At 50.5% G+C, this 21,037-nt stretch overlaps 1 protein-coding gene across 3 annotated transcripts in view; it reads left to right on the top strand.

Moving 5' to 3' along the window:
* The window catches only part of LOC116945184 (uncharacterized), a 29,799-nt gene extending 12,986 nt beyond the window's left edge, over window positions 1-16,813 (top strand). For all 3 annotated transcript variants that reach the window (XM_076068941.1, XM_076068940.1, XM_076068939.1), the window contains exons 8-18: window positions 1,471-1,496; window positions 1,626-1,717; window positions 2,928-3,039; window positions 4,166-4,336; window positions 5,312-5,382; window positions 6,945-7,112; window positions 7,626-7,744; window positions 8,826-9,030; window positions 10,173-10,371; window positions 12,590-12,684; window positions 14,644-16,813. In XM_076068941.1, the coding sequence (XP_075925056.1) occupies window positions 1,471-1,496; window positions 1,626-1,717; window positions 2,928-3,039; window positions 4,166-4,336; window positions 5,312-5,382; window positions 6,945-7,112; window positions 7,626-7,744; window positions 8,826-9,030; window positions 10,173-10,371; window positions 12,590-12,684; window positions 14,644-14,791 (1,406 nt within the window). In that variant the 3' untranslated portion in view covers window positions 14,792-16,813. The remainder of the gene's footprint in view (window positions 1-1,470; window positions 1,497-1,625; window positions 1,718-2,927; window positions 3,040-4,165; window positions 4,337-5,311; window positions 5,383-6,944; window positions 7,113-7,625; window positions 7,745-8,825; window positions 9,031-10,172; window positions 10,372-12,589; window positions 12,685-14,643) is intronic.
* Window positions 16,814-21,037: the final 4,224 nt, after the last annotated feature.

The following is a 21,037-nucleotide window of genomic DNA, read 5'->3' as shown; positions in this document are numbered from 1 at the left end:
GCACTGTACACGCTATTCAAACACCTCTAAATATAAACCCCTGGCAGTCGAGGGGAGTGTCACAATACTCTGGTCCGTGGGACACGTTGATCCGCTGTGGGAATTTGTGAATACCCTGCACTGGGCGTGGATTATGAGAGCACCCTCCGATTAGCACGGTTGGCTGCGTGCGGTGCGAAACAGGCTCAACGTACACACCTACATTCGGAATTTAAATGAAGTCATTCAGACTTGGAAAAGTCCAATTTTCTGAATAAATAAACACAAAAGCACACCGTGTCAGATATTTATGTCGTCAGTAGCGCCGCGTGGTTGGCATGCACCCAGCCCATGTACCCCGGTGCAGTCGCACCGTCTGCACACTCCATAGTTGCACCGCTCTGTCCTCACCCATTGTTCAGTGTTCAATTAGAGGGAAAATCTGTAAGACTCTGTAATGGATCGATCGTTCTGTGCACTGGAATGGATTCTTGCTCAAAAGACAACTTACTTTTTGGACACAATTTTGTTTCGTGGAATTACAGTATGCTTATTCTTAGCTCTTTCGGTAAAGTCCCTTCAACGTGACTTCACCGAAAGAGCTAAGAATATGAATTACTGCAGTCACGAAAGCTTTAAATAAAAATTTACAGTATGCTTATTTTAGGAAATAAGTCTCATAGGCCTTGAACTACATCCAGATTAATTTGTAAAATGTTTCGTAAGCATTTTTTCGATTGCCCACGGACGTTGATTGTCAGTTCTTAGCAAAGTCCAGTGAAAAAATGTCTCTCTCTGCCTAAATGAGCAATGCGCAATGGCAGTTACTGTATATCCAGTATTGATCCCGAATCAGTGGTGGAAATTCTGTAAATTCTGTATTCACTCGACGGATCAGTGTATCCACGGGATGGACATTGTATTTTTAATTATGTACGTTGAACCTCTTTCGCGCCATACGTTGTTGCCTTCCCACAGTGCGGTACTCGTTTTATCGATCCCAAAGGGACGACCCCTATAAGTCTTTACCATTTGTGGAGGGCTCCTTGTCAATCCACCGCTGGATGAGGGCCTCCCAACACCGTGTACATCATGGGGGCAATTTAACCAAATTTCACAACACTGGTCGGTTTGGATTGGTGAAGGCTGGGACTATAGACATAGGAGCACAGAAGTACTGTACAATTACTATGGATTTTGTTGAATCGCACCCTCTGCTGTCCACCTTGTAACCCTGAAGTCTACAGCCGACAACGCCTGTCATATGGTCTCGCAATTATTTACGCGGGAGCTCATAAAACCGTGTACAGCTCTCGCGTGAGTGTTTTCGGGAAGCTTGAATTCAGTTCCGGGGAGCACATCTTGCCAAACGGCACGCAGACGACACATCGGATATCTACGCCGCACAATAGCGAAAAAAGACGCCGGCGCGGTAATGCTCCCAAAACCGTTGGCAACGTTCCCGACATCTTTGCATTTGTCTTCTTTCAGAACACACGGAGACGTACAGAACCCCGGTGAGCGGAGGCAGTAATGAGCACACTCTGACTCCGCATGTAAAATTTGACCTGAGGAACTGCGCTGTTTGAGAAATATGACATTGGCCTAGGGTGTGCCGATTTCTTTTTTTTGTCCCTTCTTTTCAGCTGAAGCTCATCGTCTCGAACCAACTGTTTGACGTCATTAAACACCCCTTGGTCAAGAAGTTCATAGACTTGAAGTGGAACAGCTATGGATAGTAAGAGCAATGCAAAGGCCCTGTTTCTAACAAAACACATGTTCTCATTTCCTCACCACCCCACCCACCCCCTGCTCTCAACCAAACTCGGAATTACTTTTAGATTTGTGGCGGCCACGATTGTGGGCCAAACTTTGCCGCGAGGGTAGGTGGGGCCCCCCCGGTGTTTCATCGCCGAGTTGAAACGTGACGGTAACGTGCGCCGTGTAGTCACCGTAGCGTTTATTGCGGCCGTGAAAGCAAAATCAGTAATTTTGTCGGTCGATCTTCACGATCTGGCTAGGCGGACGCAGGCGCGGAGCGTCGCAGATCGCATTTGGAGCGTCACGAGCTCAAATCCCCGGTCGCAGGTCGACTCGGCGTTACATCTCGCCGGGGGGAGGGGGGGGAGTTGATAAAACTGAATACCACTTTGTGGATAGACTTGCCCCTGCCATAGGAATGTGGTATTTCCATACTTGGCTCAGTGCTAGCAAATAGATGAGCACCATCCCATGTATCCAATAATTGTTTTACATCATCTTGAAGTTCTCTGCGTACATAAGAGCAGATGCAGCACATTGAGTGGCCGCAGCCACTCCCTTACACTGTGTCCATCTGATATTGTGCTCTGCGACGCAGCTGCCGTCTGCCAGCAAAAATATATTTATTTATAAAAATAATAAACAATTCCTACTCCCTTCTAAGATGTATTTGTGCATGCCTTCCTATTGGTACTTTGCCTTGAGATGTGGGCACATTTAGACACTTAATTTTTTAACATAACTTTGTGTTGTAAAGTACCCGGCATCATAATACTGATTGATGCTTTTGGCGATGAACGTGGCCGTCTGGTCCACGTAGTGTTCTTGCCAATAACAAACTCGCAGCCCGGCAGTATCTGTTTAATAGGCCTGACTGCTGATGAGATCCTGATGGTCGACGCAGTCTTGAGAGTTTTCCTGTTAAACCGATTTTGCTGCTGGATAATTTCTATCCAGAAAGCCAATCGGCTGACGGACTCATCGCATTTTATCTCCAAAGCGGGGGAGACAAACGACAGTAAAATATTTACTCATTCACCTTCACATTTCTTCACTCAAAACGCCGATGCTGTCGCCTCTGCCTTCCGGCACCGTGCCATCGTTTGATGTTGGCCGGCGCTTCACGCGAGCGCTCCATTTACCGGCTTGCCTCTGTCGCCGCGCGCCTCTGTCGTCCTGTCCTGCAGTGCAGCGACCTGGTTCCACCTGGCGTTGGACTTTGTTTACATCTCACTTTGGACCGTGCTGTGCCTGTCTCTTCCCCTGAGGAGCCCCCACATCGCTCCCGAGTCCAGCAAGGCAAGCTGTGACGCACGTCACTTCTCGACAACCCAACCAGGGAGAGAATGAGACACTACCGCAGGCCTGGAGAAACAATATCTTTCTTAAGGAGATGGCAATGGATTAAATCTATCTATGCAGAGCTGTCAGTGTTATCCCACATATGAGTGGGTTATATTAAGATACTGCACTCTAGCTTCTACACACACGCCATCAATAATTGAACTGGCCAAATATCCCAGTTTCCCAAAATAACCCTCGTCTGCATGTGTTGCATCTTAAAAAAAAATATTCAGCATACTTAAAACATCTTTGAACAACATCCTTCGTAAGCGTGACAATCTTGTCGGGAGGTAGAGGGTTATTGACGAGAATTTCACCATAAACCACCACTACCACCACGTGGCCTAACCCACAAGACAAAAATTTATCTGTATTTAAACAGATTTGATGGAACCCATGTCGCCCTCGCTGCACCGTGGCGCCTAGTGGGCGCCAAGGTGGCGAGATGTTAACTACCTCGCCTGGTATACAGGAGGTCATGGGTTCGATCCCGACCCTGATGCCTGTATATTTGGAGTTTGCATATCTCTCTTCCCGTGGTCGTGTGGATGTTTCTCTGGGTCCTCCGGTTTTTCCCTCCACGTTTAGAAACATGCATTTAGAGTATTTGGGCTACTATACATTTCCACGTGCCAAGCCACTTTGTTGAGCTATCATTTGTGGCCAGATCGCTTCTGAAAAATTGCTTCATTGCTCAGTAGGCTTTACCTGGCAAAATAAAAAAAAGTTTAGTTTGAATGAAGTTCCATGTGTCTCAATGAGATTATTTAATCTCCTGGTCACGTAAAGGATACTAAATAAGCCATGACCCCAGGTAAAACTTGGTAAGGCTCATATAGGTCGAGGAATGATTCACTATTACAATTTAAAATGTGAATGGACTGTAACTCCTTCCTGGGATTTAAACTCTTCCGACTGTGTCACAGCACTGAGCCAGTACAACTGAGATCCTGAGTTTGAATCCAGCTTGCAGCTACCCATAAATAAACCACTTTCTCACTTGTACTGAGATGGCGATCTCAGCCTGACCTCAGCATTCACGATGACTGCACCGGATGTCTGCATCCCGTTGGACTCGCAGGACGCGTGGAAGTGGGTGCTGCTGACGGTGTGCGGGGTGTGGCTGCTCTACAAGGTGGTGCGCGAAATCTTGGACTTCTGCAAGTCCCGGGCTCGGCTGGCTCGCTGGCGCTGCAGATGCCAGCGCGCCCTGGAGGAAGATCTGCGCTTCTGCCACCCCGAGTGGCCCCAGGTCTGTCATGTTGCTGCTGTGGGTGTGACCAGGTACCGGATTAATAAGGCCCTCGTTTTTTTCATAGGCCCTCATTTAGGCCCTCGTTTCCACGTTGAAGGTACAGCGGAGCGACGGTGGCGCAGCCATAGGAAAAAAGTTTGTCCTTGAATGACAATGACAGCGTTCGTGATGGCTAAAGCTGGAAACAAAATTAGTTCGAAGAAATTAATGTCGCGAGTGATTTATGTTTGATGGGTTTACCTTGAGTTAAATAAATGTGTTAATTTTGCACCGGTAAATAAATACACTTTGGATGACTTAAAAAAAAGTTTTGCAATAATATGTAATATGTATTGATTTAAAGCTTTCGTGACTGCAGGGATTCATATTCTTGGTTCTTTCGGTAAAGTCACGTAGAAGGGAAACAATAAAATAATTAAAAAATATTGTGTTATATTTTTTATATTTTTTATTTTATTGTTTCTGTTCTACGTGACTTTACCAAAAGAACCAAGAATATGTAATATGTACTCAAGATCTTCACATCTCATTCGCATTAGGCCCCTCATAACCTGAATCCGGCCCTGGGTGTGACGTGTATTCACCTGGTCAATGGGAGAAGCGAAATAAATAATAAATGCCCCTTGTTGATTTCCTGTCACCAATTCACCCGAAATTCACCTGAGGTTTCCAAATCCTTCATCTCATTCCACCATGCCAGTGATAAACTATCGGAATAATTTGGTGGGAAAACATTTAAAAGCTGAGTTACAGGGTCTCCATACTCAAATGAGCGTGCGTGTGTGCGGTGACCAGCAGCCAGAAGTGGAAATTCCACATTGCCTATGGCAGGGTCAAGTCGTTTCATAAGTCAACTACCGCTAACATCTCGCAAAGCGGGGACCTAATTTGTCAATCCTTTGGGGATGGTGGACCGAATCAGATCATTGTGCAGCGTTTGGCATTGCGCGTGTATATCTTTTTTCATTTCAGGAAGAAGTTTACATCAGGAGGGAAATGGAAGAACTCAGGAATATGAAATCATATTATTTGAATGATTATTGGTATGTATCTTACACCGTTTGTGCTTTCAATTGTCGAGTGCCCAAGCGTCCCCGATTCACAATTTGTTCGTGGGAGTTTTTGTTGTTGCCGTCAGCGAACATTTGAGTTTGAGTGACAAATAACAAAAAAAAAATCAATATCCTATTTATAACCACATCTAAACGCTGTCAGATACAATAAACGTCCTGGCATTAGTGACCATCTATTGGATCAATAGTGCAATCAATCTGCAATGCCTTGACATGTCTTAAATGCTGCCAAATGCAGTGGGTAATAGCTAAATCTTTGGTTTAGAATTTACACTTTCGTAAGACCCCCCCCCCCCTGTCAACTCATTGTCTTTCTCTGACACTTTCCTGTGATCCTGCTGTAGGCACCAAAAATATCCACCACTCGCTTGTGAACCACTAAATAATAATTCGTAACAAGTTTACTTATTTACCTATCCAGGAAAGCCACACTGAGTTGTAGGAACTCTTTTTTTCGGATGGGTCTTGCACACAGGGTTGAATTTTTCATATTTATTTTTCAGCAAATGAACGATAAGCGTTCATTGTACACTTAGGAGGAAAACCCAAACGAGCGAGGAGAGGGGGGGGGGGGCGAGCAACGCTCTATCCCCGTACAGATGGAAACAGATGGCTATTAGTCCACTCGCTATACTGCCTTCTGGCGAGCCAGGGCATGGCACCTCCTCGAAGCCCACGGGAAGGGGTTTCGCAACGTCTCTGTGTTGTGTGTGCGGTGATCCACCAGCCCCTCGCTGCTGCCTCCACAGTGCTGGATTACAGGCGGTAGCCACGTGCAGCAGCAGCGTAGCCACCATAAACAATGAGCGCCGCCCAATGCCCGTTATAATGCAAAGGAACACACTCCTAAACTAAAGTGACCCATAACATTTACAGTGACAATCTCTTCTGAGGTGGCCCGCTGGCTCGGGTCACAGCACTAAGGTGGTACCACTGAGGCCCCTGGGTTTAAATCCAGGTCACAGGAGCCACCCGCGATTAAACCGAGTTCTCAAATGCGGCGAGTTGCTGGTCGCAGGCCGGTCACCAGCGGCTGCGCAAGCGAATCACACGAACGTAGCTTCGACTAGCAACGTTGGCTATGTACGGTGTGAAAGAAGTTCAACATACATGCATAATTGATCTAAATTCCAGCTCCACAAGGTAAAACATATCAATTTATCTGTCATGCGGCAATCTCATCCCAGTATGCATGGAAACGTGCAACCCCTGCTGTGCTGTAAAGGGTTCTGTGTGCCTGAGTCTGTGCACGTAAGCGTGTGCATGCGTGCGCATTCAATTCCCGCTCACTTCTAACGGCGTAAAATATCTGACACAATCCTGGGCTTCCCCCCTAGTTCGACTCGGCCTCAAATAAGTACCCGGCGCGGTTCGTAGACATCGCCACTGGGGAGACGAAGGCGGCCCGGGCGTCCCGCTGGCCACACTGCTGTCGGATGCGCCGTGCCGGCCTTCACAGGTGCTCGCGAACACCAGATGTAGGCTACCGGAGGGGAGGATCTTTGTCTTTGTCTTCGTGTGCACGCTGGCAGGAACATACACGACTGGCTGGTGAACCTGCTGCTGCTGGCGCTGCTGGTGGTGCATGCGGTGCACGCGATCCGCCAGGGCGACGCGGTGGCGCTGCTGCACGTGCGTGTGGCTGCTGTCGCCCTCGTCCCGCTCTGGCTGAGCAACCTCAAGCACATGCGTGCATTCAGGTCTCAAGCCTCTCCGCCGCCAAACCCATGCCCGCTCATCTGCCTGCCTAATTGCCTAACCACGTACCGATATACCTGCCCATGTATCCACCTGCCTGCCCACCCCCCCCGTCCACCGGGCCCACTCACCCACCCACCTAACCAACAACCAACCACCCACCAACTCGCCAAACCACCTGCCTGCCCACTCACCCACCTGCCCACCCACACACCCACCCGCTCACCTAACCAACCAACCACCCACCAACTCACCAACCCACCTGCCTGCCTACTCACCCACCTGCCCACCCACACACCCACCCGCTCACCTAACCAACTAACCACCCGCCAACTCACCAACCCACCCACCAGCCCACCCACCCACCTGCCCACACACCCACCCGCCCACACACCCACCCACCAAACCGCCCACCCACCAACCCAATCACCTAACCGCCCACCCTCTCGCCTACCCGTCTGCTCACCCGCCTGCCCACCCACGAGTGCCACTAATTGTGACTTTTTACACTGCAGCTTCTTGGGCCCCTTCGTGGTGATGCTGGGCAAGATCGTGCGCTGCACCTTCAAGTTCATCTTCCTCTCGGCGCAGTTTTTCATCCCCTTCTTCTTCTCCTTCTGGATCATCTTTGGCAGTGAGCGAGATCCCACGCGAGACGAGCGCGAGCGGGCAGGGCTGCGTCACGTGTTCGTGTGCACGACGTGAGCTCTGCGCTTACAGCAAAGGGAGGTCCAAAGGCCAAGTGGTTTTCCATGCCCGCGAGAGTTACGGCGAGGCCGCTCATCTCATTCTTAAAGCCCTGAACCATTGATGGACATTCCTCCATATTCCTATGGGCTTTGTCTGGTAGGATGGGGTTGGTTTAGTGATGTATTTGTAGTGTTTGGGCGTTTTGTAAAACCTTTCTTGTGCTTTGCACTCCTATCGTGTTTGTTTTATTGTTTGTTGTTGTAACGTTCTGACCCCGTGCCCCGACTTGAAATCTGTGAAAAAGAGCTTCATAGCTCATCGGATTCCTCCAGTAATAAATTAAGATTCTGATTCCATAGGAAAATCGCCGTTGACTTCCCACAACGTGGCACTTATTTTATTAACCCCTCCCAGAGGGATGATGGGCTGAGTTAATTGCTGACGATGAGCTGAATTCAACATTACTAACATATCCCCAGGCACATTACTAATATCTCCCATAACTTATTCTTATTTTTCGTAATTTGATACTGGCACAACGGTCCCATAGATACTGCTCAACCTGACCTATGAATGCTCTGATATGGGCATTGTCTCTGTACTGTTGCCTTTTGGCGTTCTCTAGTCTGAAACTGGTGAGACTAGGCCCTAAAGAAGGCTGTTGTCTCTGATGTAGGCCAATCGGTTTCAAAGACAATGTGTAAATTATCAGAGCCACGTGTTCGTTTGCATGTTTTGCCACAAGTACGTGTGGTTAATGCAGACTTGATACCTTGCAAAACTATCTATCTGGTGTTTAAACATCTTAACTCCTGTTTTATTGCCAGAAAGGGTAAAACCTATTTTTATTTTTCATATATTATTATTATTACTTCAGGATGACCACAGACAATGTCGCGAGATATCTGGTCGGCGTGCAAGAGTTGAACAAAATACTCTCCAGAGCGCCCTCTAGCGGGGACTCTTCCGCCGGCAGTGGCGCGAGCGAGTGATTGCAGTGCTGCGCCTTTGCCCTCTTGCCCTAGACAACGAGAGCATACCCTGGATGCAGACGGTGGACACCATGCTGTTCACCATGTTCCGCATGAGCGTTATCGACCATTACCCCTACATGGAGATGTGCGCCGTCGACACGCCCATGACCTACATCCTGGTCGCCTCCTTCCTGCTCTTCACCGCCATCCTCTGCAACAACATCTTCATCGCTATGCTCAACTACGCCTTCGCCACGTAAGGGCACGCACGCACGCACGCAGACACGCAGGCACACACACGGTCGGTGGATTCCTCATCAACACCATAAGAGTCACCGGTGCCGATCTCAGCTTCAGTTCGAGCGACGCGTCTGAACACGAGCGTGCATTGATGAGTGCGGCGGCTGTCCGTACGTGGGTGGCATTTCCGTCGTTGCCATGGTCGGATAGGAGCAGCAGCAGCAGCAACAGAATCATCAGCAGATCCAACAGCAGTAGAAACAACTCATCAGCAACAGAATCCTCATCAGAAAATCCAACAGCAGTAGAAAAAAAACTCATCAGCCAGCAGTAACAGAATCATCATTCTTGGCTTTCCGCAGCATCATTGTCGTCATCATTATCATGAATCGCCATCAGTAGATATAGATTTTGTACAGATATATGTACAGTGTGCATGCTCGATCTAGCCACTCACTAATCTAACACATCCCTGTCAACCCATACGGGTTACCCGTTTTCTTGTACAGGAAAATTGAGTTTTCAGGTCCATACGGCATACAGCCGTTTCAATACGGGAAAAAATGTGTCTATTTGTTTGCGTTTATCCCTTGTGATGGGACTTTGTAGGATGAGCGTTGAGATGTATAAGGGGCACGGGTTGACCAATAAGGTCTGAATTGGTCTGTGATAAGGTAGGGCACTGATAAGTGGTTGACAAGTATGCTAACATAATCTCCCTGATGACAGGTTCCTTGTCGACACCAGCTGCTATTTGCCAGCAAGTTGCAAAGACATCAGTACAAAACTCGTGCCAGGATAGGCGCACTTTGAATGATGTCGGCTCTCTGGCAAAAGGTTCCAGTTCTGGACGCCACAGTGGCTTGACGTTAATTATCTCGCCGAGTATCCAGGAGGTCGTGGGTTTGATCCCGACCCTAACGCCTGTATATTTGGAGTTTGCATGTTCTCCCCATGGACCATGCTGTGCCTGTCTCTTCCCCTGAGGAGCTCCCACATCGCTCCCGAGTCCAGCAAGGCGAGCTGTGACGCACGTCAGACCGGAGTGACTGGCAGACGCGACACCTACACCGCATTCACACACACACACACACACATTCACCCCCCTCGCTTTTGTGCGTGCGTCAACTTACCACCACCACCGTCACCGCCGTGCAGGGTGTACCACGACATGGAGGGGAACGTGTACATGCAGCGTGCGAGCATCTTGCTGGAGGCGGAGGACGAGGGGGTCCTGCGGGGGCGGCGCGAGGAGGCGCGACGCCGCGTGCACGAGGAGGGGGCGGCACTGGTGGCTCCGTGGGACCTCACGGCGACCGCGGCGGAAAACGGTCACGGGGCGGCGTTCGGGATCAAGGTGACCACCGCCACCATCGCCGCCACCATCGTCATTGTCGCCCTCATCGCAATCGTCATCGCCCTCGTCGTCGCCTTGATTGCGATCGTCATCGCCCTCATCGTCGCCCTCATCGCAATCGTCATCGCTCTCATCGTCGCCTTGATTGCGATCGTCATCGCCCTCATCATCGCCCTCATCGCAATCGTCATCGCCCTCATCGTCGCCTTGATCGCGATCGTCATCGCCCTTGTCGCGATCGTTATCGCCCTCATCGAAGTTATCAGTTATCATGATTATCCTTGCCGATGACCAAAATCCCACGACCCGCACAATGCCGTGCGGGTCGTGGGATTTTGACCAAATCAATTGTGACGCATCCGAGCTTGTCAGAAATTGTCATATCTCTTTAAGCTAAGCAGATTTTAAGCCTGGATAGTGCTTGGATGGGCGACCACCATGCATAAAACAACAGGTGCAGTCGGTTAAACGGTGGGCAGCGGATGGCAGTGCAGCAAGATCTATTGTTGCACTGTATTTCTATGCTCCCAACATGTGCTCCCAGTTTCATAAAGCCTCAGTGACAAAGCATGGTGAAGTATGTTCAAACAACCCCCATCACCCAGCATTGAACGGACTGCATGGTTGCACGTGTAAGTAATCATCGTAATTTGATTTGCGTTTGACATTTCTCAACGCTGGTAACGTAATTATCATCATCATATTTATCTTGTGTACACTGCCATGACTGGCGACAACACCTGCGATGATCATCATCATATGATTATCAGCATCATCATCGGACCTTGGCGTAAGCGCCACTTTCAATACGTATGAACGCTATAGTCATCATCATTATCATCATCGCCAATACGTGCGTAGCGGCAGTATCAATGCTGGTTAACATGTGCCAGATATGTGGTACCATATCTGCAAATGCAGTAAAAAACCTCACGGTGGCACTACTTCCACGCTGCAGTGGCAAACTGAGCCCTCGCCTGGCTATGCCTAAAGTACAAGGAATCATGAAAACGCGTGCGACTGTCCACTCGCTCGTGCCGTGTGTCCACTGGGAAGTGAGCCGGCTTGATTCACGAACTGAGCTAGCGGGCTCCACACGGATTCCCCCACAGCAGCCTCGCTATGCCGACCAACTCACCGGTTCCCCTTGCAAATAGTCAAGAGCTCAAGTTCAATTTCATAAAGAGACCAAGGTCGTCTCAATTTGCAAAGGGGACCTGGGTCATTTTCAAGAGGGCCCGGAGTGAACGACCTCCTGCCCATTGGCCTCAGGTCACGTCCATGTGGAAGACTCGCGGTCGCTGAACTGAGGCGCCATGGCAGTGAGATGGAAACTGCCTCGCCTGGCATACAGGAGGTTGTGGGTTCGATCCCAACGCTGACGCCTGCTGCTGCTGCTGTATATTTGGAGTGTGCGCGTCTCTCTCTGTAGTGAGATGTTAACTACCTCCCCTGGTATACAGGAGGTTGTGGGTTCGATCCCAACGCTGACGCCTGCTGCTGCTGCTGTATATTTGGAGTGTGCGCGTCTCTCTCTGTAGTGAGATGTTAACTACCTCCCCTGGTATACAGGAGGTTGTGGGTTCGATCCCAACGCTGACGCCTGCTGCTGCTGCTGTATATTTGGAGTGTGCGCGTCTCTCTCTGTAATGAGATGTTAACTACTTCCCCTGGTATACAGGAGGTTGTGGGTTCGATCCCAACGCTGACGCCTGCTGCTGCTGCTGTATATTTGGAGTGTGCGTGTCTCTCTCTGTAGTGAGATGTTAACTACCTCCCCTGGTATACAGGAGGTTGTGGGTTCGATCCCGACCCTGGCACCTCTATATTTTGAGTTGTTCTCCCCCTGGTCATGTGAATTTTTCTCCGGGTCCTCCGGTTTTTCCCTCCACCTTTAGAAATATGCGTTTAAGAGTATTTGGCTGCTATAAATGTCCACGTGATAAGCCACTTCGTTGAGCTATCATTTGTGGCCAGGTCACCTCTGAAAAAGAGCTATACAGCTCAGTGGGCCTTACCTGGTAAAATAAAAAAATATTGTTTAGTTCATAGTTTAAACTTGCATCACTTCATCGCTCAGAAAAACCATAGCCCCTGTCGGGCCGTGGCTCAGCGGGCCACCCCAAGGGTATTTCACTCTCCACATTTGGCCTGCAGGCCGCAAGCTAAAAAAAATGAAAAAAACATCTGTTATAACCAAACGAATGTTTGATGCCAGGAGGAGCTGGACAAGTTTCTCGATTCCCTGAGAGTCCGGGATGAATGCGAGCCGAGTCAGCCGGACGTCAAGAGCATCAGGCGGCCGCAGAAAAGGTAGTGAGGGCACCTGGAGTGGCATTCGATCAGAAACCCTGAACCCCGGTAATTAGGAGGCGTGTGATCGGTCGTAATTTGCGTCCCAGTTTGGCAGGGACTGGTTTCCTCTGGGGAGAGTTTCTGCAAGAACAGGGCGCTCTGGGTCTGACGTCCGACTGAAAATTTCCATCCTTTACCCCACGCTTGATAAAAATATAGATCTTACAAACAAATTTAGCCCAAGGGCTGTTGTCACCTGCACTGACTCATATATTTGCTGTCCGTTGACTTCCAGAAAACGCCACGATAAAATTCTGAAAAGCATAATTAAATGTGCGAACGTGCATGTACGTACATATGTGTACACAATTCTAAAGCAACGTTACACATTGCGGATTGTGTTTTCTTTATACTTCATGAGCTAGGTACACATCAGTGTGACAACATGACCGAAGCACATGGCCTTGGTGATTTTCCCCATTGCTGGCGATGTAAACATGCCTTAAATCACGCCGTATACACAAGCACGTTCAAGTATGTACCACCACCACATTCGCATATGCACGTACATATATAACAATGTGATTTGTTTGTTTTGGAAAGCCTCACCGAGTCTCAAGACTCTTGCACGGAGGGCCATGCAATGAAATGTTTGGCAACACTAAAACTTACACATTCGGGCATAAATGTACAAACAGACGCACGCTCATCAGACACACACAATTGTGGTTTCCGTCCCACACACCGAGCACTCATGAATGCGAGGACCATCCTGACAGAGAGCCTTGAGACCCGATCAGGGTTTACAGGGTAAATTGAGAGCATTTACAATATCAATGATGAGAACACTCTGTTCTTTAGATAGCTACCTGCAATGACATTTAGATCAGAAACATGCACTTTGATCAATAGAACGAAAGTTCAAAATTTCCTGTACAGGGGCAGAGAGGCCCACACTTGGAATCACACTGAGAGACGGAGAAACACATGGATTAGAGAACATCAACATGATCATCATCATCACAATCCATGGGCAGATAGCCCGCAGGTGTCCACTGCACATTTCGTCATTTGTTGTTCCACTTTCCTCTGTGTCTTGGTGGCAATGAGTTCAAGTAGTGGCAACATATTTCTGGCACCAATCTCCCGTGATGTCGTCGTTGTCGTCAAGCCGTTCTCTGTGAGGTCTTCCTCTCTTTCCAGTTCCTTACATTCTACATGTGGTGTCCAAATTGTGCCGGTTTCCTTCTCATCACTGCGTTGCAACATCATCATCAGGTCGTCTTCTTTATGTGCAACCTTTTTACTTTTTACGTCGGTCACCCATTGGGTCCATTTTAGATGAAGCATCCTTCGTCAAGCAATTCTCTGTAAGAGAACGTGCGCACGTTGAAGGGGTCACGTGAACTTTGAGAAAATCAAGTTGGTCCTGAGAAGGACTCATCGCGAGACGGGATGGGGGAGTCGATGCCCAAGCCTAAGCGACAGGGTGGCAGCCGAAAGGAGAAAACTCCGAGAGGAAAACGACCGCCGCGGAGACGGAGTGGTGAAATCGGCGTGCGTGCGGGCGCCGCACGGACCGTCGCGGCGAGAGATGGCGACGGCTCGGGGAAGCCCTTACCCCGGCCGTGGATAGTTGACGGCTGCTCATGATGCTGATGGTCATTCAGGGTATTTCGCACCTCCGATTAGCACGGTTACCTGTGCACTGTGCGAAAGAAGTTCAGCGTACATGCGTTTAACATGCTCGATCTGCCAGTACAGATGTGTGTACGTATGTGGAACTTCTTTCGCACCGTACGTAGCCAACCGCGCTAATCGGAGGCGCGGGGGAAGGACAACAAATAAGCACGAAAAAGCAGTTCTAAAGAAATTCGTTTTCAATTCAGGTGATTTAAAAGTGCACGGCTCCAGTGCGGTTTCCTAACATCGGAAGGAGGATCAGGCTGTCGTGACGCCCGCGCGTGCTTCCCGCAGGGCCGTGTTGCGCTTCCGACGCGAACTCGAGATCCTGCGCCGGGAGGTGGCCGAGCAGCGGCGGGCACTGGACCGACACTTCCACCGCGCGCAACTCGGCCTGCACTCGCCCGTCGTCGCGCTGGAGCCGCCCGACGCCACGGCATGAAGGCGCCGTCGCCGTGGGGTGGCGTCGCCGACTGTGCTCGTCGCCCGCGCCCCCGTTGAGTTGCGTCACCCCCGTTGAGTTGCATCACCCCCATTGAGTTGCATCACCCCCGTTGAGTGTGTCACCCCCGTTGAGTGTGTCACCCCCGTTGAGTGCGTCACCCCCATTGAGTGCGTCACCCTCGTTGAGTTGCGTTACCCCCATTGAGTTTGTCGCCCCTGTTGAGTTGCGTCACCCTCGTTGAGTGCGTCACCCCCATTGAGTTCGTCACCCCCGTTGAGTTTGTCACCCCCGTTGAATGCGTCACCCCCGTTGAATGCGTCGCCTGTGCTCCAAGAGGGCTGTGGCTGGCATGACGGGCCCTCGTGCAAGGAATGAAGTGGCCAACTCCCCGTTCCCACCCCCCCTAGTCCCCAAGTTCCCGTCTAATTATAGCCCGGCACCTGGACCCCTCTAACCGGTAGGCCCCCTGCTCAGTTGCATCGCCTGCGCACTCGATAGCAGCGCCACCGCCGTAACCGCTACTTGCGTTTAGTTTGTCGCGGTTGGCTACATACGGTCCGAAAGAAGTTCAACATACACACACACAGACGTAATGGGCAATGCTTGAACAGGCGTGGTCGAGATGTCACTCCGTTGGTAGAATGGTAGGGGTCCGCATCGTGAAATTTTGAGTTAAAATCGAGGCCAGGGTTTGGCTTAACCATTCATTGCCATGAGCACCACCTGATGAACGGCACTGCGTAAACGTCGACAGAGGTCGTCCCGTGAATGGAATGGTCCTGGTAATGTGCAACTTCATCACTGCCAACAGAGATGGGCACGAGGGAGGATTTTACAACCGGCGTGGAACTTTCCTACTTCTACTCACAGTAAACGGTTCGATGCGTGCACGCCCCGTTGCCTCGGGGTTGAGCGGTAGTGATGCGGTTGCACTATACACCTGGTGACCCGAGTTCAATTCCTGCCCATGCATAACATCGGCGGTGAGTGATATCTAAGTCCTGGCCACGGCCCCTCACCACCGACCCACACCACCCACCCGAGTGTGCTTGTTTTAATTGCACACCGCTGCCAACGCGGTGTATTTGTCACGTGAACACACGCGACTGTGTGTGTGTGTTCACGTACCGTACACACGCGCAGTCGCGGTGGCGAGTATGCAGGAGGTCGTCGCTTCGACCCGACCCTGACGCCTGCTGTATATTTGGAGTCTGCATGTTCTCTCCGTGGTTGTGTGGATTTTTCTGCGGGTCCTCCGGTTTTTCTCCTCTCGATTTAGAATCAACATCACGCGTAATTGAGAGTATTTTACTGCTATACATTTCCACGTCATAAGCCACATTGGTTGAGCGATAATTTGTGATAGCCAGGTCGCTTCTGAAAAACAGCTACATAGCTCAGTGGGCCTTACTTGGTAAAATGTAAAAAAATATTTGCATAGTTTATAGTACATATATGTGCCATGCGGGGAGAGCAGCAGAGCAGCGGTAAGAGCACTGCACTACGAACTCCGCAACCAGAGGTTACATTTTCGTGTGCACGGCTAACATCGGTGGTGGGTGAGTTTCTGAACGAGTCTATGCTCTCACCACCCCCTTCACACCCACGCTGACCAGCATGGCGAGGTAAGGCTCAAACAATCCCCACGTGACCACAACGGCACGCGGGAGGGAGAGGGCCTTCAATCCAGAAGCGGATCGACGCAAAGGGCTGTAAATGATGAAGATCAAACAATGAATTGCGGGTGCCCCAAAGTGGGTGTTGCGGTGCGACTGCCCGGCTGGAAGCCGCGCGAACGCAGAGGGAAGGCGGTGATGGCGCTGCAAATGCGCCACTGGCGCGCGTGGCCCCAATGTATAAAAAAAAAATCTCACTCCTCGGGGAGGGTGAACGATGGAGACCGAATGTCCTCCTAATCCCCTTTCGTCGCTGTTAGCCGCTCGCGACGCGCTTGGTTCGAAACCCGCCGTTATTGTTGCTGCTGTTTGAGCTAAAGAATAAAAACAGCTCCGTTGGTTATCATCGCGTGCCTGAAATCAAAGGGTGACCGTGAAAAGGATCGTTAATTCACCATCAACACGCACGCAACACACACAACTATCACGGACACCGCATTTAAAATATTTTAGCAACGCGCGCCTAACGGAATTGCTACCGATAAAAAAACACAACGCGTTAAAACCCCGTTGCAGAAATGTACGTCGCACTGTGCCCAGTTGCTGTGTACATTGCCAACAACGGCCTTACAAGTGGTGTTCGAGTGGACGGGGCGGGCGAGCGGCGCAGAAAAAAAAACTAAACATTAAATCGGCAATTCAAACAATGAAAAGTGCCTCTTCCCCCCTCTTCATCGGCTGGGTGCAAACGTGAACAAAACAAAGAACAACAAGCTGCTGATTAAAACCCCGCGGGGACAGCTGTCTCGTCGGCTCTCTCTCGCAACGTCGTCGTCCGCGCGCGTAACCAAAACAGAGAGACGTCCGTGTCGTTTCCACGCCGTGGCTTCACGGCCTGTGGTGGCCGTGCCGTGGCCGGTGAGCGTGCAAGCGGCGCGCAACTGGCCCACTTGCTGGACGGGGGCCCAGGTGCTGAGCTGCGAAGAGGGGGGATTATGTTGGAGAGAGGGGCCCATGCCAACTCCCCCCCCCCCACCGGCTCCCGCTACTGAGACCCATATGCTTATAATGACCCACGGATTTATAATGACCCACGGATTTACAAAGAGACCCATCGACTCGCATGTAGACCCATAGACTCGCATAGAGACCCATGGACTTACGTAGAGACCCATTGGCCTAACATAAGACCCAGTGGCATAGCTATGGACCATGGAGGTGTTGCTGCTGCTCTGGGGTCTATGGGCCAGAGAGTCAAGCCACCGGGCTACAGAGAGAGAGAGGAAAATGAACAGGAGCGGGCCCATCTAATGCCTTGTATGTGGGTATGTTGAACTTAATGCCTTGTATGTGGGTATGTTGAACTTAATGCCTTGTATGTGTGTATGTTGAACTTGTTTTGCGCCGTACATAGCCAACCATTCTAATCGGCACCGGGGTCCAATGCCAAACACTCAACCTTGCAAACGTCAGGGGCATGCTGCACCTTGCAAAATGTGAATAAAAATGTCCCACCGCTGTGGTGGAGGACATTTAAGGGCGAGCGAGTACTGTACATGTGCGCGTACACAAACTTTATTTCCAACCGAGTGAGGTCCCATTGAGAGAACAATCTCCTTCACAAAGGAGAGCTGGGGTGTGAAGAACACAGAGTGCCGTGTTAAAATACACACCGATCAACAAACAGAAAATAAATATCCAGGAAAAATAAATAGAAAAAATATGCAAAATGCAGTATAAACAGGCCTTCGTTTTTCAATATTTCCTGGAAACCCAACCCTCAATCCCCTGACAGCATGGGCATAGGGGAAGGAGTGGGCGGTGACAGGGATATATTTTCTGGAGCTCAGCCTTGGACAGCTCCTGCTGAAATGAAGCCCCGAGTATAAATAATACGTGCTAGGAAACAAAAAAATGGAGCTCTTAACATTTTACATTAAACTTGCCACACGATTGGATGTTCTGACATTGCCACCAGCCACCCGGAGCCAACCGGCCACCTGAGTCGGGGAACCACACGGGCCAGAGACGCACACACACACACCGTCGACTCGGGGATGTCATCGTCACAGATACTGAGCCTTCGAGGACTTTTAAAAAGTGGTGCGAAAAAACAAGCATGTCGCATACACGTTCATATGACGATGGAGTATTTCTATAAAGTCGTGCTTAACCTTTTTTTTGTGAATGGCGATAAATGCACAGTTTAAAGTTAAATTGTGCTTTGGCGATCATACAACAGGTAAACAGATTTTAAATAAGTGTTTATTTTTGTTATTCCTCAACTAGTAACTAGGCCGGCAAGATTGTTAATCACAATACAACAGATCCGGTATCGCTTTGTGCACCCACCTTTTTTTTGGAAAGCATCTACTACCACTGGGTAGAGCGAGGGAATCCTGCATCAGCAGCTGCTCTTCACCGTGTGGTGCTTGTACCAGAACTGTGCCAAATCATTGACTTGTTTACCCAGGAATACTCCTTTTCACGAGGGTCCTGCTACATTTTGGGATGTTTCGCCAGCACCAATGACGCCACTATGCCTGTGTGTATGTGTTTACTTACACACATACAAGGCGATCCGGAGTCTGAGACCAGGAAAGGCACCGGGCAGAGATGATCTCCCAAGCGAAATGCTGAGGGAGGGTGGCATTTGTGCACAGACTGCCCTATATGACATCATAACAACAGTCTGGACCACTGGACGGGTTCCGCAGGATTGGAAGGACGCCCTGGTGGTCCCCTTCTTTAAGAAGGGGGACCGCACAGACTGTAACAACTACAGGGGCATCTCACTCCTCAGTGTGCCGGGAAAGGTCCTGGCAAGGATTATTCAACATCGCCTTGCCAGGCACGCTGAGGAAAGGCTTGCGGAGCCCCAATGCGGTTTCAGGAAAGGGCGGTCCTGCACAGATGCCATATTTTCTGTCCGTCTGCTACAGCAGAGGTGTAGGGAATTCCAGCAAGACCAACATTTCTGCTTTATTGACCTGGTCAAGGCCTATGATACCATCAATAGGACTGGGCTCTGGGTTGTTCTTCGTGCTTTTGAAGTCCCTGACCCTCTGCTCACGATCATTAAGGACCTTCTTGATGGTCAGCAGGCCCGGGTAAAACTATGTGGCCGGGAGTCAGAGCTATTCCCTGTACACCTTGGGGTACGACAGGGATGTCCTCTGGCTCCCACATTATTTAACATCTATTTTGACCACGTAGTTCGTGAAGCCTTTAATAGCTGTACCAGGGGAATCTCCATTTGGTACAGATATAATGGGAGGCTGATCGATGCCCGGGTGCCGTCAAGGGATGGCTCCCTATTGCTCAACCACGTTATGTATGCCGATGATTTGGTAATAGCTGTTCATTCAGAGGAGGAGTTGGTGACGCTGCTGCTGAGACTGGAGCGTGCCACTAAGAGATGGGGCCTTACCATCAGCCCCACCAAAACTAAGCGCCTGCCTGGGTATTTTGTACCATCGGACACTCCACCCCCACAACTCCCAATCGGTGATGGGGCAGTTGTGGAGAGAGTGGAGAGTTTCCCATACCTGGGCAGTGTGCTTATGACCGGCTCCAGTTTAACAGCAGAGGTCTCATTCCGAATCAGTCGAGCGGCAATATCTTTTCATCGGTTGCGTGACGCTGTGTGGAAGCTACCTGGTCTGTCGCTCCGCACTAGGCTTCAGGTCTTCTCGGCCAGGGTCATTCCCTCCCTTCTCTACGCTTGCGAAACGTGGACCCCCCTAATGGAACAACTTCGCCGGTTATAAGCATTTAGGCTAGCCTACCTACGATCCATCCTGGGTTTAACCAGGCTGGATTGTGTGAGGAGCTCACAAATCCTTGAAAGATCTGGGCAAGGTCCCATTGGTGAGCTCCTCCGGCAGGCAAGGCTGCGTTGGCCGGGTCATGTAGCCCGCATGCCCAGCCACCGCATGCCGAAACACCTTTTGTTCGGCCGAATCGAGGAGGCTAAACGGGCGCGGCACGGGCTAGAGAAGAGATGGAGTGATGTGGTACAGATGGACGTGGAGCTGAGTGGACTTGCCGATGACTGGTACCAGCGGTGTCAAGATCGGCCTCTGTGGAGGAGGCTCGTGAAGGATGCTACTGGGCAGTTGGAGGCAGTCGCCCTCCAACAACAACGGAGGGCAGAGGAGCGATGCTCACAACAACGAGCGGAGTGCCGGGTGGCTAAAGCACAGCAGGTTGGCACAGTAGGGGGCACAGATGATGCATCAGCCAGTCATCTTAGTCAGTCGACCCGTGGCACTTGGGTCTGCCCCGTGACCTGCCAGCGGGCGTTCGACACTTCACGTGGCCTCAAGGTGCACATGGCCTGGCACAAGCGTCGTGGTGACGTCACCGCCACTTAGTGGCGAATGGCGGTTGTTGACGGTGTTGGGACAGTAGGGGGCACAGGTGGTGCATCAGCCAGTCATCTCAGTCATCTCAGTCAGTCGACCCGTGGCACCTGGGTCTGCCTCGTGACCTGCCAGCGGACGTTCGACACTTCACGTGGCCTTAAGGTGCACATGGCCTGGCACAAGCGTCGTGGTGACGTCACCGCCACATAGTGGCGAATGGCGGTTGTTGACGGTGTTGGCACAGTAGGGGGCACAGGTGG

The sequence above is a fragment of the Petromyzon marinus genome, chromosome 23 (genome assembly GCF_048934315.1).
Source record: "Petromyzon marinus isolate PM22_M1 ecotype Great Lakes invasive population chromosome 23, UKy_Petmar_22M1.pri1.0, whole genome shotgun sequence".
NCBI classification, from domain to species: Eukaryota; Metazoa; Chordata; class Hyperoartia; order Petromyzontiformes; family Petromyzontidae; genus Petromyzon; species Petromyzon marinus.
The sequence above is the reverse complement of the archived record's forward strand: the minus strand, read 5'-3'. Positions and strand labels throughout refer to the sequence as shown.